The following is a 17,500-nucleotide window of genomic DNA, read 5'->3' on the forward strand; positions in this document are numbered from 1 at the left end:
GGTTAAACTGTTTCAGGAGCCTGTCTCTCATTGTGTCACTCAGTTGCCTCACTCTCCTCTGACTCACATCAAGGCACATCCACACACACACTGGCACACAAACCTCTTCACTCCACTCAACCAGGGTTAAATGATCGCACCCAGATTATTAAACTCACCCGAGTTCTCTCAACTCTTCTGTTTCTCTCTCTCTATGTGTGTGTGTGTGTGTGTGTGTGTGTGTGTGTGTGTGTGTGTGTGTGTGTGTGTGTGTGTGTGTGTGTGTGTGTGTGTGTGTGTGTGTGTTGTGTGATGATGGGTTGTTGTGAGTTCTTCCCCTGTGAGGGCCTTGTTTACTCAGTGGGGTCCTTTTCACACATTCGGTAGCCCAGCCAGACTGCCTGTTTGTTTTTCCCACATCTTCTCCTCTCCTCCGCCTTTGTGGTAAAAAAAAAAGTCCCCCCTCTGCCACCCCTTCATCTGAACCCCTTCTCTCGTCTTCCTCCCCCTGCTTTCCCTCCGTCCTTCTCGAGTTCACTGTTTGTCTGGCAGCCATGTTGTACCCCTTAAATCAGGGTAACCCAGAGTCTGTGTTTTTGTGTATCCATCCATGAGCATGTGTGTGTTTGTGTCTCCATCAATCCCCTCATTCTTCCTGTAACTGCACTGAATTGCATTACAATCTACATAACATAACATTATTTGATACAATGATCAGGAAACACAAATCTCTTTCTAAAAAGCTAATTATACACAAATGTAACCACTTCACCCACACTGTCTGGAAGGGGCGAGGTAGAGTTTATTCCCTAATTTATGCTGTGTTTTTCCAGGCGCCTGAATCGGAATAATCTGGCTGTCTTCCCCGAGCTGCTTTTCCTGGGAACGACAAAGCTTTACAGACTGTAAGTCCTGATTTTATTTCTCTTTTCCTGCCCATCACTCAACTGTTCTGCATTGCTGTCCCAAATATTACTGATTTTCTCATGTGTTTCATTTAATGTGAGCGCCACGAAGAAGGCCTGAGATCATTCAGATGAACTGTAGCTGTAGCTGAGCTTGTTACAGACTGTGCAGTGGTGTGTTTGTGTGTATCATTGCAAGCTTGTTCAGCTCATGGACTTAAAATGACACAGTGAAATATGTGTTACAGACATTGTAGGGCAGAGGAAAAAAATGTCTGGTTTTCTCTGTGACGCAGTGGTGGTGTTCTACTTGGATGAAAGAGTAAAGAGGAGTGAGCGCACAGATTTTGCATGGCCCTCTCCCTAGAAGCCAGTTCAGTAGCTAATGGAGATTAGCACTCCAACAGCTGCTGCCCACTGGGAGTGATGTGTGTGTCTGTGTGTGTGTGTGTGTGTATGTGAGGATGGAGAGGAGAAAGCGAGGTACGAGCAGCGAAATGTAGAAGCAGGTTTCACATCTAAAGTTACGTTTGGTGTTTCAGGAGCAGAAAATAGTTTCAGTCATAGAACATAAAAGTTTGCAGTCAAACCAGCGAACTTCTGTTTGTTGTCGTCAAGCTCCTTCCACTTTTTACTCACTTTTCACTTGCCTGTATTGTAAGCCGAGCAGTGGATTTCCAGTACCATAGGGATGGGCTGGTAACTCTGCTGAAACTGTGGGAACTAACTTCCCGTCATGGTCTTTTGTGGTCTTGGGGAATAATTATGGTTGCATATATTTATATGTGTGGCTGAATATATTTATCTAAAACAATATTGAAATGCTCAGATGATTCATTGAGTGTGTGAAAGTTGTTTATGTTCTGTGGCCGCTACGGTGGTTGGCTGGGCCTGACCTGTCGTGTCTGAGGGTGTGTGTCTGCATGTGCGCCTGTGTTTCTGCGTGTGTGTGTGTTTGAGTTTCTCAAGGCCAAGAGTTGGCATTTTGCTCAGCGTGTGGGCCGAGGTAAAAATACAACTCGGATAGGCTGCTCTCAGCTCAGCTGTCGCAGACAAGCGGCCTCTGAGTGTATAAGTGGTTGTGTGTGTCTGAGCCTCGGCGCTCCAGGTGTATGCACAGGGTCCCCTGAAGGCTGCACATCTTCAACAAACACGCGCACTTCATTCAGCAGAACATAATGTGCTGCTATAATAAGTATGTTTGTACAGATATTACAATATAAAACACAGAGAAAGAAACTAAACCCTGACAATCAACAGAAAATTGCTCATTGACAACAAAAGAGGAACTGCCAAGCCGGCGCCATGGCAGCCACAAAGCAAGCAGATTTGTCAGACGTATGGAAGTCATTCAGACTGAATGACTCTGAATGACAACCATGAAGTTGAAACCAATAGTGTTTAGAAGTGTTTGGTCAATATTAAATCTTGTGCTTACTTTTCACCCCCTACAGTGTATTTTTTATTTTTGGAAAACACAACAGAAACCCTTGAGAAGTGGAATCGAGTTAGGTTTTATATTGAGGTCAGAAGGTATGTGCGAACTGGGCCGACGTTGCTTCTTGCAACAGTACGGCTATAAATGAACACTTGCTCAACCTGCTATTATGAAAATTATGTTTTCACTTTTTTAGAGCTTGGAAAATCTGTGTGTGTGTGTGTGTGTGTGTGTGTGTGTGTGTGAGTGAGAGAGAGAGAGAGAGAGAGAGAGAGAGTGAGAGTGTGTACTTATGTTTTTAAACTTTGCTCAGCACAGTGGTTTGAACGTACAAGATGTAATTTCTGCCGCTAGGTGTCTCTCAGTCAAAACAATAACAAAAGTCGTGAAGTAGCATGGGATCATGGGAGTTGTTGTCTTCATCGTTAAACTACCATTTCTGTCACTGCACTCAGCTTCCCCTGATAAGGATCCCTTCAGTGTTCATCAGGGAGCAACAAACAGATACGATGTGTATAAACAATATAGTAAAACACAGTTGTGATAATATAAAATGTATCTTCATAGGAGAAAATAATTGCGAACAAATACTGTACATTTACAAATATTTCAAATATCCTCATATCTGCTTACAATTACATAACTACATTATAGTGTGTTATAAACCATTTATGAAATGTTTATACTGTATACTGCCTTTGAATGCTGGAAACGAGAACTTAAAGTAAAGTATTACCAACTACATTAATTATCCTTTAGTTACCATTGAATATACTGTAGGAAAAACAAGGTTAGCAGATTGATAATGTGTCCTTGTCATATTGATAAAAAACATAATCCATGAGATGTTACATTTTACAATATGTTTATTGATGAAAATGATGGCATGTGAGTTTAATTTTAAGGCTCTCAGATAAGGTGTGATGAGATAGAGATGTGACATGAAAATATGACATGATGGAGAAACAGCAGTGAGTGTAAGTTCCTATAAAACCTCCCCATTGGTTTTATCCTCCCCATTTAAAACACCTGTGTCCACACCCCTCCGCCCCTCCGCCCCTCCCATACTACACACATACACACACACTTCTTCCTCCCCCAACACCCCAGGGCCCAGACTCTATTAGGTTATGTAGATGCACACATCTGGAGACACCATGTGGTGGGCATTATCCAAAGATCTATCAGTCTCTGTGTCTGTCTCTGACACACACACACACGCACACAGCCCTCCTGTCCTATTGTTGATCACTGTATCCACACTGCAGTAATACTGAGGATCACAGCTGTGACTGTTTGCTCTGAGACAGAGAGGAGAGACAGAGAGAGAGGAATAGTGGATCAAACAGAGCCAGTTCATTAGAAAGACTCTGTAAAACAAGATGGGCTAGTAAAACCTTGCTGTACTGGCCAAAACCCAAGAAACATCTGAGCCAAGCAAATCACCAAGTTTTGACCTTGAGATCAGAACACACAACACAAACACACATCGTTAGAACTGAAAAAAAAAAAGATGCGGTGTGAACTCGTACCTCTCTTCTTCAATGGCGGTCATACAATTGAGCAGATCACCATGGCCGTACTCATAAAATAAAATTAGTTAACTAAAATAAGAACTGAAATGAGTAATTAATTAATAAATATGTATACATTGGATAAACAAATACACAAAAGCAAATACACTCAACTAATAATTAATTTAATGTACTTTAATGAATGTTAAGATGTTAGTATTGTGCAGTCAGTAAATTGATATGGCTCAATTTTTGCACCTCTGTTATTGTATCATTTCTAGACAATATGATTGTTTTCCATAGCTATGCAGACGACACCCATTTATTTCTATTGTTTGTCCAAAAAAAATGTACGAGATAAACTAAATCTGTAAACAGTACCTTCATATCAGACATTCAAGCATCAACATTAATACTCTTTGTTAAGTTTTATCTTGCTCATATATCTAAGATCCTGTTTTGTTGTGTATGGATGTTACTGTTGTAATTTTTTTTGGGTCAGTTTCTGGCACTTTCTGGTAGTTATGCTGCCATTTCAACCAGGTATCCCTTGTAAAAGAGATTATGTCCTGCTTTGCTAAAGGTTATTTTTATTATTATTATTGTTATTGTTGTTGGATTTTTTAATTTTTTTTAATGATCATGGTCCGTTACTACATTTTGCTGAGTTAAATAAGGACAGGATTGAGATTGTCCTTTTTGGGCAACAGAGTGGAAAAATTTAAAGTTTAGTTACAAAGACCAAGTCAGACATGCTGCAGTTTTAATCAGAATACATTCTTAAATCTTTACACTTGTTTCCAGTGAGTGAACAAGAGTTACTGCTAGTTAATAGATGACTTAACAGCTTAGGGCCAAAACTTCTAATGCGCTTAAGGAATATCAACCAAGTAGCTCAGTTCAGATCTTTATAGCCAGTCAGCTTGGAGAACTTTAAAAGTTTAGTTACTATGCTGCACACAAATAGAAAAAAACTTTCCTATGACTTCTCTCAGATGTAATTTCACTTCATTGTTTGCATGTATACTTTTGTCATGCATTTTTTATGGATTATATGAACACTTAATTGTATTTTAAATGTATTTTTATGAATGTGTATAGCATCTCCTCTCCTCTCCTCTGCCAGCTCTTTCCCTCTTTTCCTGTGCTGGACAGCAATCAGTCGCAAGATGAAAGAGGGAGAGATGAAAGAGGGATTGATGAAGGGGACGGTTTGATAAGAGGAAAAAGAGAATGGGTCACTGCTTCCACAAGTCTGGTTATGCTTGAGTATGAGATGAGATTGATGGGACAGAGTTTGTGTGTATTTACAGTATGTGTGGGTACGTGTATATTTTGTGCATGTATTATCTTGCTGCTTGGCCTGTTTTGGCCAGTGTTTTTAGAAATACCAGGTTGCCTTCTCCGATGGTGAGCTTATCCTTGATATTGATCCATCTGCTTGTTTTAAATGATATTTTAAACGATATGAATGATTCTGTGTATCTGTAAGTGTTTTTCTGTTTTAATTTTGACAGAAACTTAGACCGCAAGAAGAGAGAAAACAAAAAAAGGCAGAAATTGTGTGTGCTTGTGTGTGTGATTGAGCAAGAGATGAAGGGAAGTTGAAAGGAAATTAGGTGTATGCCAGTCCTTCATCATCAGAGTCAAAAATGGTCTAGACGATTGAAAGGAGGAAAATGCGTGAACTTCAGGTCTCACCCCCCCCCTCACACACACACACACACATACATACATTAAACCAGAGTCAAGCTGGTATGGGGTTTGAATTAATGTGTTGATGAGGCAACGTTTTGGGTGTGTGTGTGTTATGTGTGTGTAATAGTCCCTAATCCTCTGCTAAACGGTGCCCTGATGAGGCTTTACCAGGCGGCATTGTTGCTTAGCAGCCTAGCAGGTTGTGGCTTTGTCTTCAGTGAGAGCTTAACCCTGCGACACACACTCACACATATACACACACATACACACACATACTCGGTCGAGACGACAGGCTCAGCACAATGGTCACAAGAGCGCAGGCGTCTTTCAGAAGATGTGGGCTATCCCAGCGTTTTGACGGTTAACTAACAGAAAGGGGAGGAGGACGAGGAGGAGAAAGAAAAAGGAAGAGAGAGGTCAAAGGTAGAGAAAATGACATTTTCTCTGAATAAATAATGCTTTTTAATTAAGACAGAGAGCATTTGGCGCTTTAGTTGCCACAGTGATGATGACCTCCGGGTCCCAGAGAGGTCAGAGGTGAAGAATGTTCCAGTCAGGAGATCTAAGCAGGAGGTGATTTATAGGCCAAATGAAATGGGGGGGGGGGGGGGTCTCCCATCACTGATGAAGAAAAATCATGACAAACTGAACTTTTACTTGTGTAGGAAGTGTCACATGTAGCAGATGTTTATCCTCAAAATATATTAAAAGATCAAACATTGTATTATTTAGGACCACTTTATTATGAAACCACAATGTTTCTGACACTTTGTACCCAAACTATTTTTTTTTTTTTTAGTTGTACTTATGTAAAAGATGATGATCCCTGTGCTTAAACCTGGTCATCTTTAAAATCCTCCAAATTAAATGACCACATGAGTCGTTTGACCATGCAGCCATTTAATGTGGAGGATGACATAATTAGTCTGTGCTTTCTAAAGCTGTCAGAAAATAATGATGTTTTATGATGTGACACCACTATGTTTAAGGGCTGGTTAGGTTTAGGGAAAGATTATTGTTAGTGTTAAAATAATCACTTTGTTAGATAAACATGTGGTGTGGTGGTTAAAGTTACTACTTCCTTAAAGTTAGGAAGCCTTCGTCATGGTTACAATAATAACCACAGGGTTAAGGTTAAGGGATGACTGTCAATAATTGCGTATAAATCTGTCCTGTTGGAAATGTGACACGGACAGCGGTCTCCTCTCCACTGTGCGGTTATAACCTCCCACCATACTTCCTCCTCCAAATATGGAGAATTGTCGACATATCGCAACTGCACCACCACGTGGGTCATAATTACTACAGTACGGCTGCTAGATGGCGTCTGTCATTCAAATGTAACTATGGGTCATTTTTGGGCCACTTACATTGCAACCTATTGTATGTTTTTCTTGGGAGGACAGTCCACTTATTTGATACACAGTTTTCTTTCAACCAGTCTCTCTCGCTCACATCAAGGCCATATTTACTCTTTGTCAAAGGGAAAAACAGGAAAAACTACATATCTGTTTTTGGTTATTCTTGCCTATGTTGAGTGGGATGATTCAGGTTTGGGATGTTGCCTTTAAAAGATCAGTATCTGCTGGTAGCAAGGTTAGTGTTTTGGATGAGGAGATATTTGGCCACTGACTTTGTGTACATAGGATATGCAAATATCTGCCATTATGTCTGTCCAAGGAAATGAAATTAAGCCTTTGCAGCCTGAGGCGTCTGTGGATGGGCCTCTCTTTCCCTTCCCTTCCCTTCCCTCTCTCCCTCTTTCTTTCTCTCTAACAAACATAGACACACACTGGCACAAACACACCGCTTCACTATTCAGCAATATTTCCTGCCCCCTCCTGTTTCTCTGAATGTACTTTAACAGATATAAAAACTCTTATGCACACACACACACACACACACACACACATCTAACACACACACACACACATCAACACACACACATACTGTATGAGAGAACAGATCTTTTCAGCATATACAAAGCCATATTGTCCATCAAATGTTTTCATTAGGACTCCCACATCACAAAAATCGCATCCAGCCAAACAGGAAATGAATAGTCTTTTTTATTTTTCTTTCTTGTGGTGAAGTTTGTGTGTTTTTAAATATTTCCATATCATCTGTGCACACATTATGAATCACCTTGAGCTCAAACAAACAGTTACAACAGTGTCGAGGTGTTGAGTGTCGGTGACTCACTCGCTTGCCATCATATGAATCACATGACCGCCTATCTGAATTGCTCAAGGCCACTCATTCCTAAGAAGTGATTTGGCTGTTCGGATCCCAACACAATGCAGTAATTCATTCTCAAGTGATTCAGAGAGGGTTTTCTAAAGCTAAAATGGCATTATTACGAGGGCACCAGTACAAAAGATTATGTTATACATGCTGAATGTAAAGACATGAAAACGCCCTGCTTGACTTTAAGCACAGCTAGAGCCAACTTGTTCCTGAACAGAGCCTATGAATGGTTTGCATGTTTGTGAATTTTAATCAATCAAATTTTAATCTGTGTTCATTTTTCTTTAAATTATGAATTATACTTAATCTACATCAGTTTATCAGGTGTACCTACTTGAATCAATGCAGTCTAACACAATAGCCCCCCTAATAAAATCTAAAAGGTCATAAAATTCAGTTTTTGTTGAAACTGTTTTAGAGAGATGTTGATTCAACCTTATGGTTCATTTGGGGATGCTGTTGAATAGCATGATGTTGTACTGAGAGTTGTTTCTAATATTTTACAGAGGTTTTATCAGAGGGTGGTCTCTATCTGCAGGTCATGTAGTCCACACTGTACAAAAGTTGCATCATTTATTATATCACAGACGTATCACAGCTGGGCTTGGACAAAAACATAGTCAACATTACACATCAAACAGAACACTAAATCATAAACTAGTTACTCTCTTCTACTTGATTTATTGTGCTGGTACTTGACCATAAATGTAGTTGACAATGTCAATAAAGTTGTATCTTTCAAAAAGTATCTTTCAAAAACAAACATTTTCGTTTAATGTTTTAAGCACATATTTTTTTTCAGGTTGAGGTTTTTTGTAATTGTTGTTTTGCACCCAATCAAACCTCTGAAGACAAAAACATTGAAAAAAAAACCCAAATGATTTTGAAAATTCTTGAAAAGCAATTATTTCATAATACATAACAGAAACAATGCTTTGAAAAAACTAAGTTGTATTTATTATCCAATAATCTCGTTTGTAATTTCCTCACACATTTCTGTGTAATTTCCTCACACTTCTTGGTCAATTTGGTGTTCTGAATGCAGCTCAATTAATCAGCTGTCGCTCAGGGTGTGTTTGTGTCAGAGTTCAGAGCTCCCAGGTGAAAGGTCAGGGAGCATCAGTGTCAACCAATGAGATATCCAGGATAATGGACATGCCAGGAGTGACGGCGCTGTTCTGCCCATCAGATTACAGAAGGAGTGAGAGTCACGCCTGGAAAAAAAGAGACGGGGAGAGAGAAGTAGACGAGGGGTGGTTAGAGACAGAATGAATGAAGGGTATTTAAAGAAAAGATTAGAGATGTGTTTGCTCTCTTAAATGGTGTGGAAAAAAAGAGGAGGGTGGAATTTACAGAGGTGAAGACAGAAGTGTTTTTCTTCGTTGTGAACTAGCTATGAGAAGAAAAGAAAAAAGCAAAGCAGTGGTAGAAAGTGAGGGGCAGAGAAAGTAAAGAAAGGAGGAGAGCTAGAGGGGAGAGTCATGTGGAAAAGAGAGCAGAGAGGTATGTCAGTACTTACTGTAGATGGCAGGTAGCCTGAAGCCTGGAGCCAGCATGTCTGTCAGAAAGAAGTGCCCAGGTGTGTGTGTGTGTGTGTGCGTGCATGTGTGCAACCTGAGTGTGGATTATTGGGAGGGGGTTACATACCTATCCAACGCCAGGAAGGGCTTACCTGGAAGCAGGTAGTTACGATATACAGGCGTATGTATGACTCTATGTGTGTGAGGTCTTCCAGATCATCAAAGCATTTCCTCGCCTTGCTTGTGTGTGATTAAGGGTCACCGTGTGCGGTAATACCTCCCCACAAAGCAGCTAAATCATCCTGCATCCTCGCCACTTCCCTTGCTCTGTTTTATGTCTACCCCCCTCTTCTCATTCACTTTAGCCCCGGTACTTAACTTAATAATACTAAGTTAGCGCTGGAGTTAAATAGCAGCAGGATGCAGATTCTTCCCTCTTCCCTCTTTCCTCCTCTCTTTTCTCTTCCTCCCTTGCCTCTCTCTCCGCAGCACTTTGTCTCTCCAGGGTATCTGCAGGTATGGATCCAGGCCCTGTATTGATGGATGAGTCGGCCTGGCTGCTGAATTATGGGAGGGATTATGGAGTAATCAGGACAATTTATCATACAATGCTCCCCTACTCACCCCAATCACAGCTACTCAGCAATATTGACCCCTGCTCGCTGTGTGCAACCATATAGATGAGAGGGGGGTTGTTATGGCTTCACAGTTGTTGTGTAGTTGTATTTGTGCATGTTTTGTATGAGGTGGGGAGGAGACAGATTATGAGGACCTCTTAAAGAAATAGGTTTTGGAAATACACTTTTACACCTTCTGTCTTTATTTTATGTTCTAATGATGATGAGATGCCAACATTTAAAGTATGTGTATAAAATGATGCACTGCACATTGGATATTTATTCTTGAAACAAGGTGATACAGAACATACATGTCACTCTTAGACAGATGCTATTAACCTTACAGCGACTTCTGAGGGAACAAGAAGAGAAAACTGTATTTTAAGGGGTTATTAATGCTAACCCACAGAAAATGTACTCTGACCATCGACAGTCTGCTCTTTCAGAAACTAGAACAAAAACTAAAAACTTTCTCTGCTCGCAGAGTCTCGCCAGTCAAATGGAAAACAGATTATGTCAATCAGTCAGCAGACCTAACATGGCTGTCTTTCTCTGCCCTGGGTGCCTCCCTCCCTCCCCTCTAATCCTCCATCTTGGCTCTGTGTCAAGCTGCCTTGTCCAGTTGCACAATATCCCCCCTCCAGGGCAGGCAACTGCATCCCCTCTCTGGCTCCATTAGTGCCACTCCACTGGCATAGCCAGCATTCTCCAGTGGGACCGTCATCACTGGCCACTCTATTGGCACCCCTGTCACTCTCCAACCACCACAAAAGAAAACCTCACCTCCCTCCCTCTCTCCTTCTCCTGCTCACTTGGTCTTTTTTTGCGCCCCCATTTTCTTCCCCTCCTTGTCTCTCTCTCTCGTCACTCCTCTATTATCTTGCTTTTCTCTTTCCAGCACCTTTCTCTAAAAGTTTTTTTTCCCTCTAACACTCGTTCTTGCCTACACTCCGCTCTCACTCCCCTATGCCTCTCTCTCTCTCTCTCTCCTCTCTCCCCACAAGCCTAACACAAATGGTTTGGAGAGGCTTATGCAAGACCCTCATCCATGGTAATGATGCAGAAGAAACCAGAAGAGGAAACTGGGAGCTGACCGGTGATTCCTCCCAGAGATGTTGCTCACAAGATCAGAGCCTCTCACATTATTTCACCAAAAGCTGAGTGTGTCTGAACTGACCACTACGACCCAGGCTCATTAAAACACAAGTTTACATAATGTAAGGACTCCAGAAACAGACCCACGGCACATCAGTCGGCGTCACTTTAAGAGAAGTTGAAGCTTTAAAATCATTTTAAAAGCTGCTTGTGTAATTTCATAGATCTCAAATTTGAATTAAAATGCATTCATATATTAAACAAATTGTTGTCGCATCCAGAAAGAGAGATTAGGCATTAAAGGTTAGTGAAGATTAATGTGAAAAACAGAGAGAGAAAAAGACAGAAAGTTTGACATTCTACCTCTGTAGCTGCAGGCTGGTGATAGATCAGCAGGTTTGTAATCACAGGTTGGTACCCGACCTGTGTGTGTGTGTGTGAGAGAGTGTGAGCATTTATGTGTGTGTGTACAGTACGTGCATGCTCACTAGTGTCTAATGACAGGTTCCAACCCTGATGTGTCATTATCCAATTACAGTTTTCTCTCATCTCTACGGCAACACCATGCCCCCCCGTAATTGGACGGCTGCTCTAAAGAACTCTGACCTCTCAGCAAGTGTCAGGCAGAAGAACCCACATGCCACACGCACACACACACACTCACTCACACACACACAGACACACAGAGGATGCCAGGGAGATTGGGTAATGCAGGATAAAACAGATGCTATCTGAAAGAGTGATCAGATAAACTATGCAAAGACAAGTTAGGACTCTGATCATATCATATAACTCCTTCCTCCTCACATCCTTTTTTTTCCTTCTTCGTCTGTCTATCTCTATCTGTCATTTTCTCTGTGTAGTAATAACAATAACTGAGACTTATACGCTTCCTCTCTTCGCCCCCTCTCTCTTTCTTCTTGCCTTCAGTCTTGCTCTCTTGCAAGTATGCTGTCTCTAAATGGGCCTAAATGGGCCGAGTCGAAGGAGAGCTTTTGTGGTTTATAGTTCTCCTGAAGCTCTCTCCGTTTCTTGTCTGTCTCTCTGTCTTCACTTTTTCACAAATACAAAACAGTGTTTTTTTTCCCCCCACTGGCCCTCTTAAATATTTTACACGCCTAGAAGGCTTCACACCCTCTCCCCTCTTTGTGTTTGTGTGTCTGTGTGTGTTTGCATGCTGCAATGTTCCAAAACTTTACGAGGTTCAGCGCGACGGTAACACAAAGACAGATCCTCATCATTCAGAGAAATTCAATTATGGACTATTGGCAGGCATGTACAAACAGAGAGGGGGGAGACCTGAAGGAAGAGCAGTGAGGGAGAAACAAGAGGAGCCACAGAGGAGAAAATGTGTGTATGTCTGTGCGTGAGTGCAGGTTTCTTCCTGTTAGTGGGTCAAAGGTCCAATATTAGAGGTCAGGGTTGACTGCGTTCTGACAGCTCATTGGCAGACATTTTTATGAGTACAGAAAGAAGAATTTTAGCAATTTGTTTCAAAGAACATTGGATCAGATGACGTTTTTCATTCTGAAAGCACTTTTTCACTGGAGTAACAGTGACATTTGTTCAACACCTCTCTTTTTTCCTGCATCTTGTCTTGGCTGCAGAATACTTTTGTGCTGCTGAGACTCTTCACTTCACTTCATTTCATTCAGCTGAAGTTATCGACTTGCAAATTGTTGATGCATTTTTATGTGTCTTCATTCGAAATTCTGACTGCCTTTCACATTTCATCCCAAAAGTAGCAGCAGCAGCAAAATTGATAATGATGCCGTCTTCATGTTTTACAGCTTTGGCTTTCCTTGAATTTCCGCCCATTTAATTTCTGTCTCTTATCATTTGCTTATTCCTCTATTGCTATCTCCACCAGGTTATGAGTTCACTATTTAGTTATTTTGTGAGTGGGTGTGTGTGTAGAATAGCTAACTGGAAATGTGTCTGTAGTGAGTTAGAAAATAATGACATAGGTAGTTTTTTATATTTTGCGAGGACGTGCTCCATTCCAGATTGTTATGGACAGAAGGCAGCAGTGAAAGTCAGATAACAGCCCTAACACCTGGACAGTTTACCTCTGCACAAACACACACACATAACCATAATATAGTTTGAAATAGAGGCAGCAGAGGAATGAGCAACCCGAGGCTATGATGTCAGCCTGTTTTACAGCTCTCATAATTACTAGCAGCGCTCTGGGTGGGTGGGTTACTGTCAGAGTGTGTGTGTCCAACAGTGCACATAAGATTCTTGTCAGAGTTGCCTTAGAGACCCGCTAGGTAACACTTGGTATTTCCCAGACATCTTAGCAGCAAAGTATATCGTCTGTCCGTGTACAGGACCGGACAGTGTGAGCGGTGGAGGATAACCAGTGTGGAGTTCCCCTGGTTAGTAAAACCTGAACTCACATTGTTTCCAATGTGTGTCCCATTATTTTCCCTTGAGTCTTAGGGGAAATTGGAGACAAACCGCCCTGCCAATCGTTCCTTTTGATGAGTCAGAACCCTCCTCTATCTGATAAGGACTCTGGGTGTTGTCCAAAACTTTGCATTGCTTGGCTTTCCTTTGGCGTAAAGATGTTTTCCAACAAAAATCTTTTTTTTTACGTTCAACAAAATATCCCAAATGCATCTGTGTTTGATTTGTCTCAACACAAACAGCTGTACGAGATCTTTGCCTACATAAAATAAAGACAAAATGATCTTTATTATTATTAAAATCATCATGTTTTTATGATAATCTTTTTTTCAGTATTGAAAAAGTAATTAAAATATCTGTATGCATGTATCTGTATTTAATTTAGCGTAAAACAAACTGCTGTACGAGAACTTTTCCTCTGTAAAATACATAGAGCTTAAACTACCAAAATTATTATTTAAATCATGCAAATATCTAATAAGAGAAGAAGGGTCTGAACAAGCATTCAGCAAAAAAACTTTATGTACTGAATAGTTTTACTCAGTGTTATGGACATTATTAGTTTGAGACTCAAAAAGTCCTGAGGTTTGATTCCCTGCAGCACATCAGAACACTTTGTACTCTGTAGTTGTCATCTTTTATATATTTTAGTGCAGAACTCAAAGCATTCATGTCAGGAAGACATCTAAGTTTTCCTTCTTAAACTCTGACAGCCACTGGCTTCTTACTGGTTTAGATTAGATCAATACTACCCATGGTGACCCCAAATGAACCAGTGGCAGTGAAGTTGATTTTGCTTGGGGCAAGCTACGTGTGTGTGTGTGTGTGTGTGTGTGTGTGTGTGTGTGTGCATGTGTGCATGTGTGCTTCACGTCACCCAAAAAGCAGCAGTAGTCAAAATTCCTTTGGTCTTCAGCACCTGGAATACGGAAAGTTGTAGGAAAAGCAAAGAGGGAGGGGGGTGAAGGAGTGATGGGATGATGGGATGGAGGGGGAGGAAAGGAGGGTGGAGAGGAGGAAAGGGTTATTAACCACAACACATTACCACCTGACAACCTGCATGTTCAGACAAAACCCACAAGTAGCAATACCAATTTGTGTGTGTGTGTGTGTGTGTGTGTGTGTGTATGTGTGTGTGTGTGTGTGTGTGTGCGTGTGTGTGTGCACTATGCAGGTCCCATGCAGGCTTGCGTGGCTTCGTAAGTTCAGTGTTGCAGGCACGCCTCATTTGAACTGGCTCTATATGCATGTGTGTGTCTACATTACTGTTCTGGGGTGTTATACTGCAGCTGGTCTAAGACGGAGGGAGGTAAATACATTGAATCTGCATTTCCAAAATGATAACCCTCCCATCTCCTGCTTCATTTCCCTCAATCAGCTCTCTGAGGGGATAAAAGCCATTGGGGTGGCTTGACTGACTTTTATAGCATTAAGACTGGGCTGCATGTCTCCTTCTGTGACTCCTCTTACCTTCCTCTTTTGTGAGATTAAAATTCTGAGCTAAAGTTCCTTAGCAATCCATATTTTTGCCTTACACACTCCACTCCCCCCTTCCCCCCTCCCCCACGTCCTTCCTCCTCTCTGCTTCTACATCTCTTTGAGTTGATGGGGCAGAAACAGACAGAGACAGGTGATATCTGATGGGCTGATGGTGATGATTGTTGCTAGTCAAGCAGAATGGATGGGTCTAATTGAACAGTGCATGTGGTGTGTGTGCGTGCATATATGTGTGTATTGGGTGGTTCTGCAAATGGCAGCCGTTTCCATGGCAGCAATTAAGCTCTGGGAGGTTTCAGGTCAAGGTTAATTAGCATGCAAAGATGAAAGAGCGGGGCTGGACGTTTGATCGCTGTTTGTCCTCCATGACCACTTGTGTGTGCATGAGTGCATGTGTGTGCCCAGGCGTTTCAAACAGTCTTTTGGATTTTCTTTATTATACATAATAAATACTATGGACACTATTATAGTATACTTTACAGCAGTGAAACCCTGCCACATGCACCAAGGGTTAAAATCCTAACCTTCACCTTTAAGACCTCCTGAAGTTGTGCAAACTATAACAGGTGCACCACACTTTTTGTCCTACTAAGTTTTATTACCTGCAAAACAGGACAGAACATCACTCCGCTGACAGCACAAGGACTAAATTACATGTTGCGTCTCCGTGAAGCTCCTGACAGTGTCCTTATTATTGACCAACTAGGAGCAAAAATCCATTGCTCTCCCTGTGTTTTAACAGACCAAGATAGTCCTCCAGCCATATATTTATTACAAGCAATATGGTTTGTCCTTTGTCAAGTTCATCATAATTGTTCTTTTTACTGGGAGACAGTCCAATGTAAAAAAAAAGAAAGAAGAAGGTTAGTAGATAATGAGGACACAGCTTCAGGTTTCTGATCAAGCAGGCATACAAATCACCTCTGGGCAGTCCCACAATAGCAATAACAAAGAACCTCTGCTCCCATAATCAGTATCCTCTAATATGGAGTATAAAAAGAGTAGAGAAAATATTGTATTGAATTACATTATAGTGTATCCCACACATGTGGAGGACTTGATTGCTGCTTTCCAAACAAGATGCACCTCCACATGAAATATAAAGACCAACTTACACAAGATAATAGTATATTCGATAATATACTAGAGATAATGGTATATTTTCAGTTTGTTTCTATTATTTTGTCCAATCCCTAATTACTCTACTGCAAATATTTCTCTCTTATTCACTTTCTTTTCTTTTTCTACTTCCCCCTTGTCCCTGCCTGCTCACGTCGCTCTGCTTTCTCTTTCTGAACTTTAACAGCTCAATACTCACAGCGGAGGCTTTCAGCTCTGTTATTCACAGCTCAATGATACAAATCCCACTGTATGTGCCTACTGTGTGTGTGTGTGTGTGTGTGTGTGTGTGTATGTGTGTTTATGGTGATTGATATGCATTAATGATGTAAGGCGAACAGCCATTAAAAGCTGGGAAACTATAAGCACTGCCTTGAACTGTGACTATTAGTCTGAAAGTTTCCGGTGTTGGCAAAACACAAGGGACTGCAGTGGCAGATGTTAGGCAAAAGTTTGTATGCATGTGTGTGTATGTGTGTGAGGACTAACAGTAGCAGGTGGTAAGTTTATTTCACCCCTCTGGCCCAAACTCATGGTCACGGGGGATTGTGGAGCAATCTAAAGCTCAGCTGTTCTCGCGCTACGTGTGTGTGTTTATGTGAATGCTTATAAGCTCTGGGATAGATTGTCTTTTTACAAGGGCAACCGAATTTCAAAGAAAGAGATTCCCTCTTCTGTGATAAAATTGATTGGAACATAGACATAAATACCTATTTTTAACAACCTGTATTGTATTTTCTGTCCATTTGAGCCATAGTATTTAGCAGGTATTTCAATTCTTTACTTTAGTGAAAGCTCAAGTGTTGCTTAACCTTTTTCTCAATCAAAACTTGAATGAGATTGTTCCGCAGTCTCACCTTCTGACCGAAGCTCTTTAAAGCTAATTGCTAATCTGGTCGTGTGGAAACCCAGCAGCAATCAGCAAACAATCTGCGGCCTTGACATGCAGTTTAAGTAGCTCAGTGCTCCAGATGGGCACGTTTGCTCAGCTCAACATAAATGAGGGTGCGACAGCTCAGGAAGGACAAAGGCAGCGATTACTGAAGTGGCTGTTGGCAAAAGAAAGGATGATAGGGAAAAAAAGAGAAATGAGAGCTTGTTTGTTATTAAATTCTCTCTTCCTGAGGTCAGTGACACAGAGGCTTTTAGTGGCTGCTGGAACCACTCTCCTGCAACACCCTGTCTAATTGGTTAATGACATCTGATGTCATAACATGCCTCCCCCCTCACCATGCCAACATCATCCTTCATCCCTTTCTTCATGGTGCCTTCTCTCTCTCGATCCCTCTGTTATTTAAACTCGCCCATTCCTCCCCTTACTGTAATCTCTCTGTTACTAAAGGCAGGTATTGATTGAAGGAAACAAAATGATGGTGAACCAATTCTTTCTTCCTTACTGCTTCTTTGCTGAATAAGCCAATGTGTACGTGTGATCTTTAAAATTCCCTCCATATTACTG

General features: G+C 41.3%; 1 protein-coding gene across 1 annotated transcript in view; it reads left to right on the top strand.

The window, feature by feature from the left end:
• slit2 (slit homolog 2 (Drosophila)) overlaps positions 1–17,500 on the top strand; it is an 89,550-nt gene that overhangs the window by 9,013 nt on the left and 63,037 nt on the right. Inside the window, exon 4 of the mRNA XM_053325527.1 lies at positions 813–884. Within this exon, the coding sequence (XP_053181502.1) occupies positions 813–884 (72 nt within the window). The remainder of the gene's footprint in view (positions 1–812; positions 885–17,500) is intronic.

This window comes from Scomber japonicus, chromosome 2 (genome assembly GCF_027409825.1).
Source record: "Scomber japonicus isolate fScoJap1 chromosome 2, fScoJap1.pri, whole genome shotgun sequence".
In the NCBI taxonomy this organism is placed as follows: domain Eukaryota; kingdom Metazoa; phylum Chordata; class Actinopteri; order Scombriformes; family Scombridae; genus Scomber; species Scomber japonicus.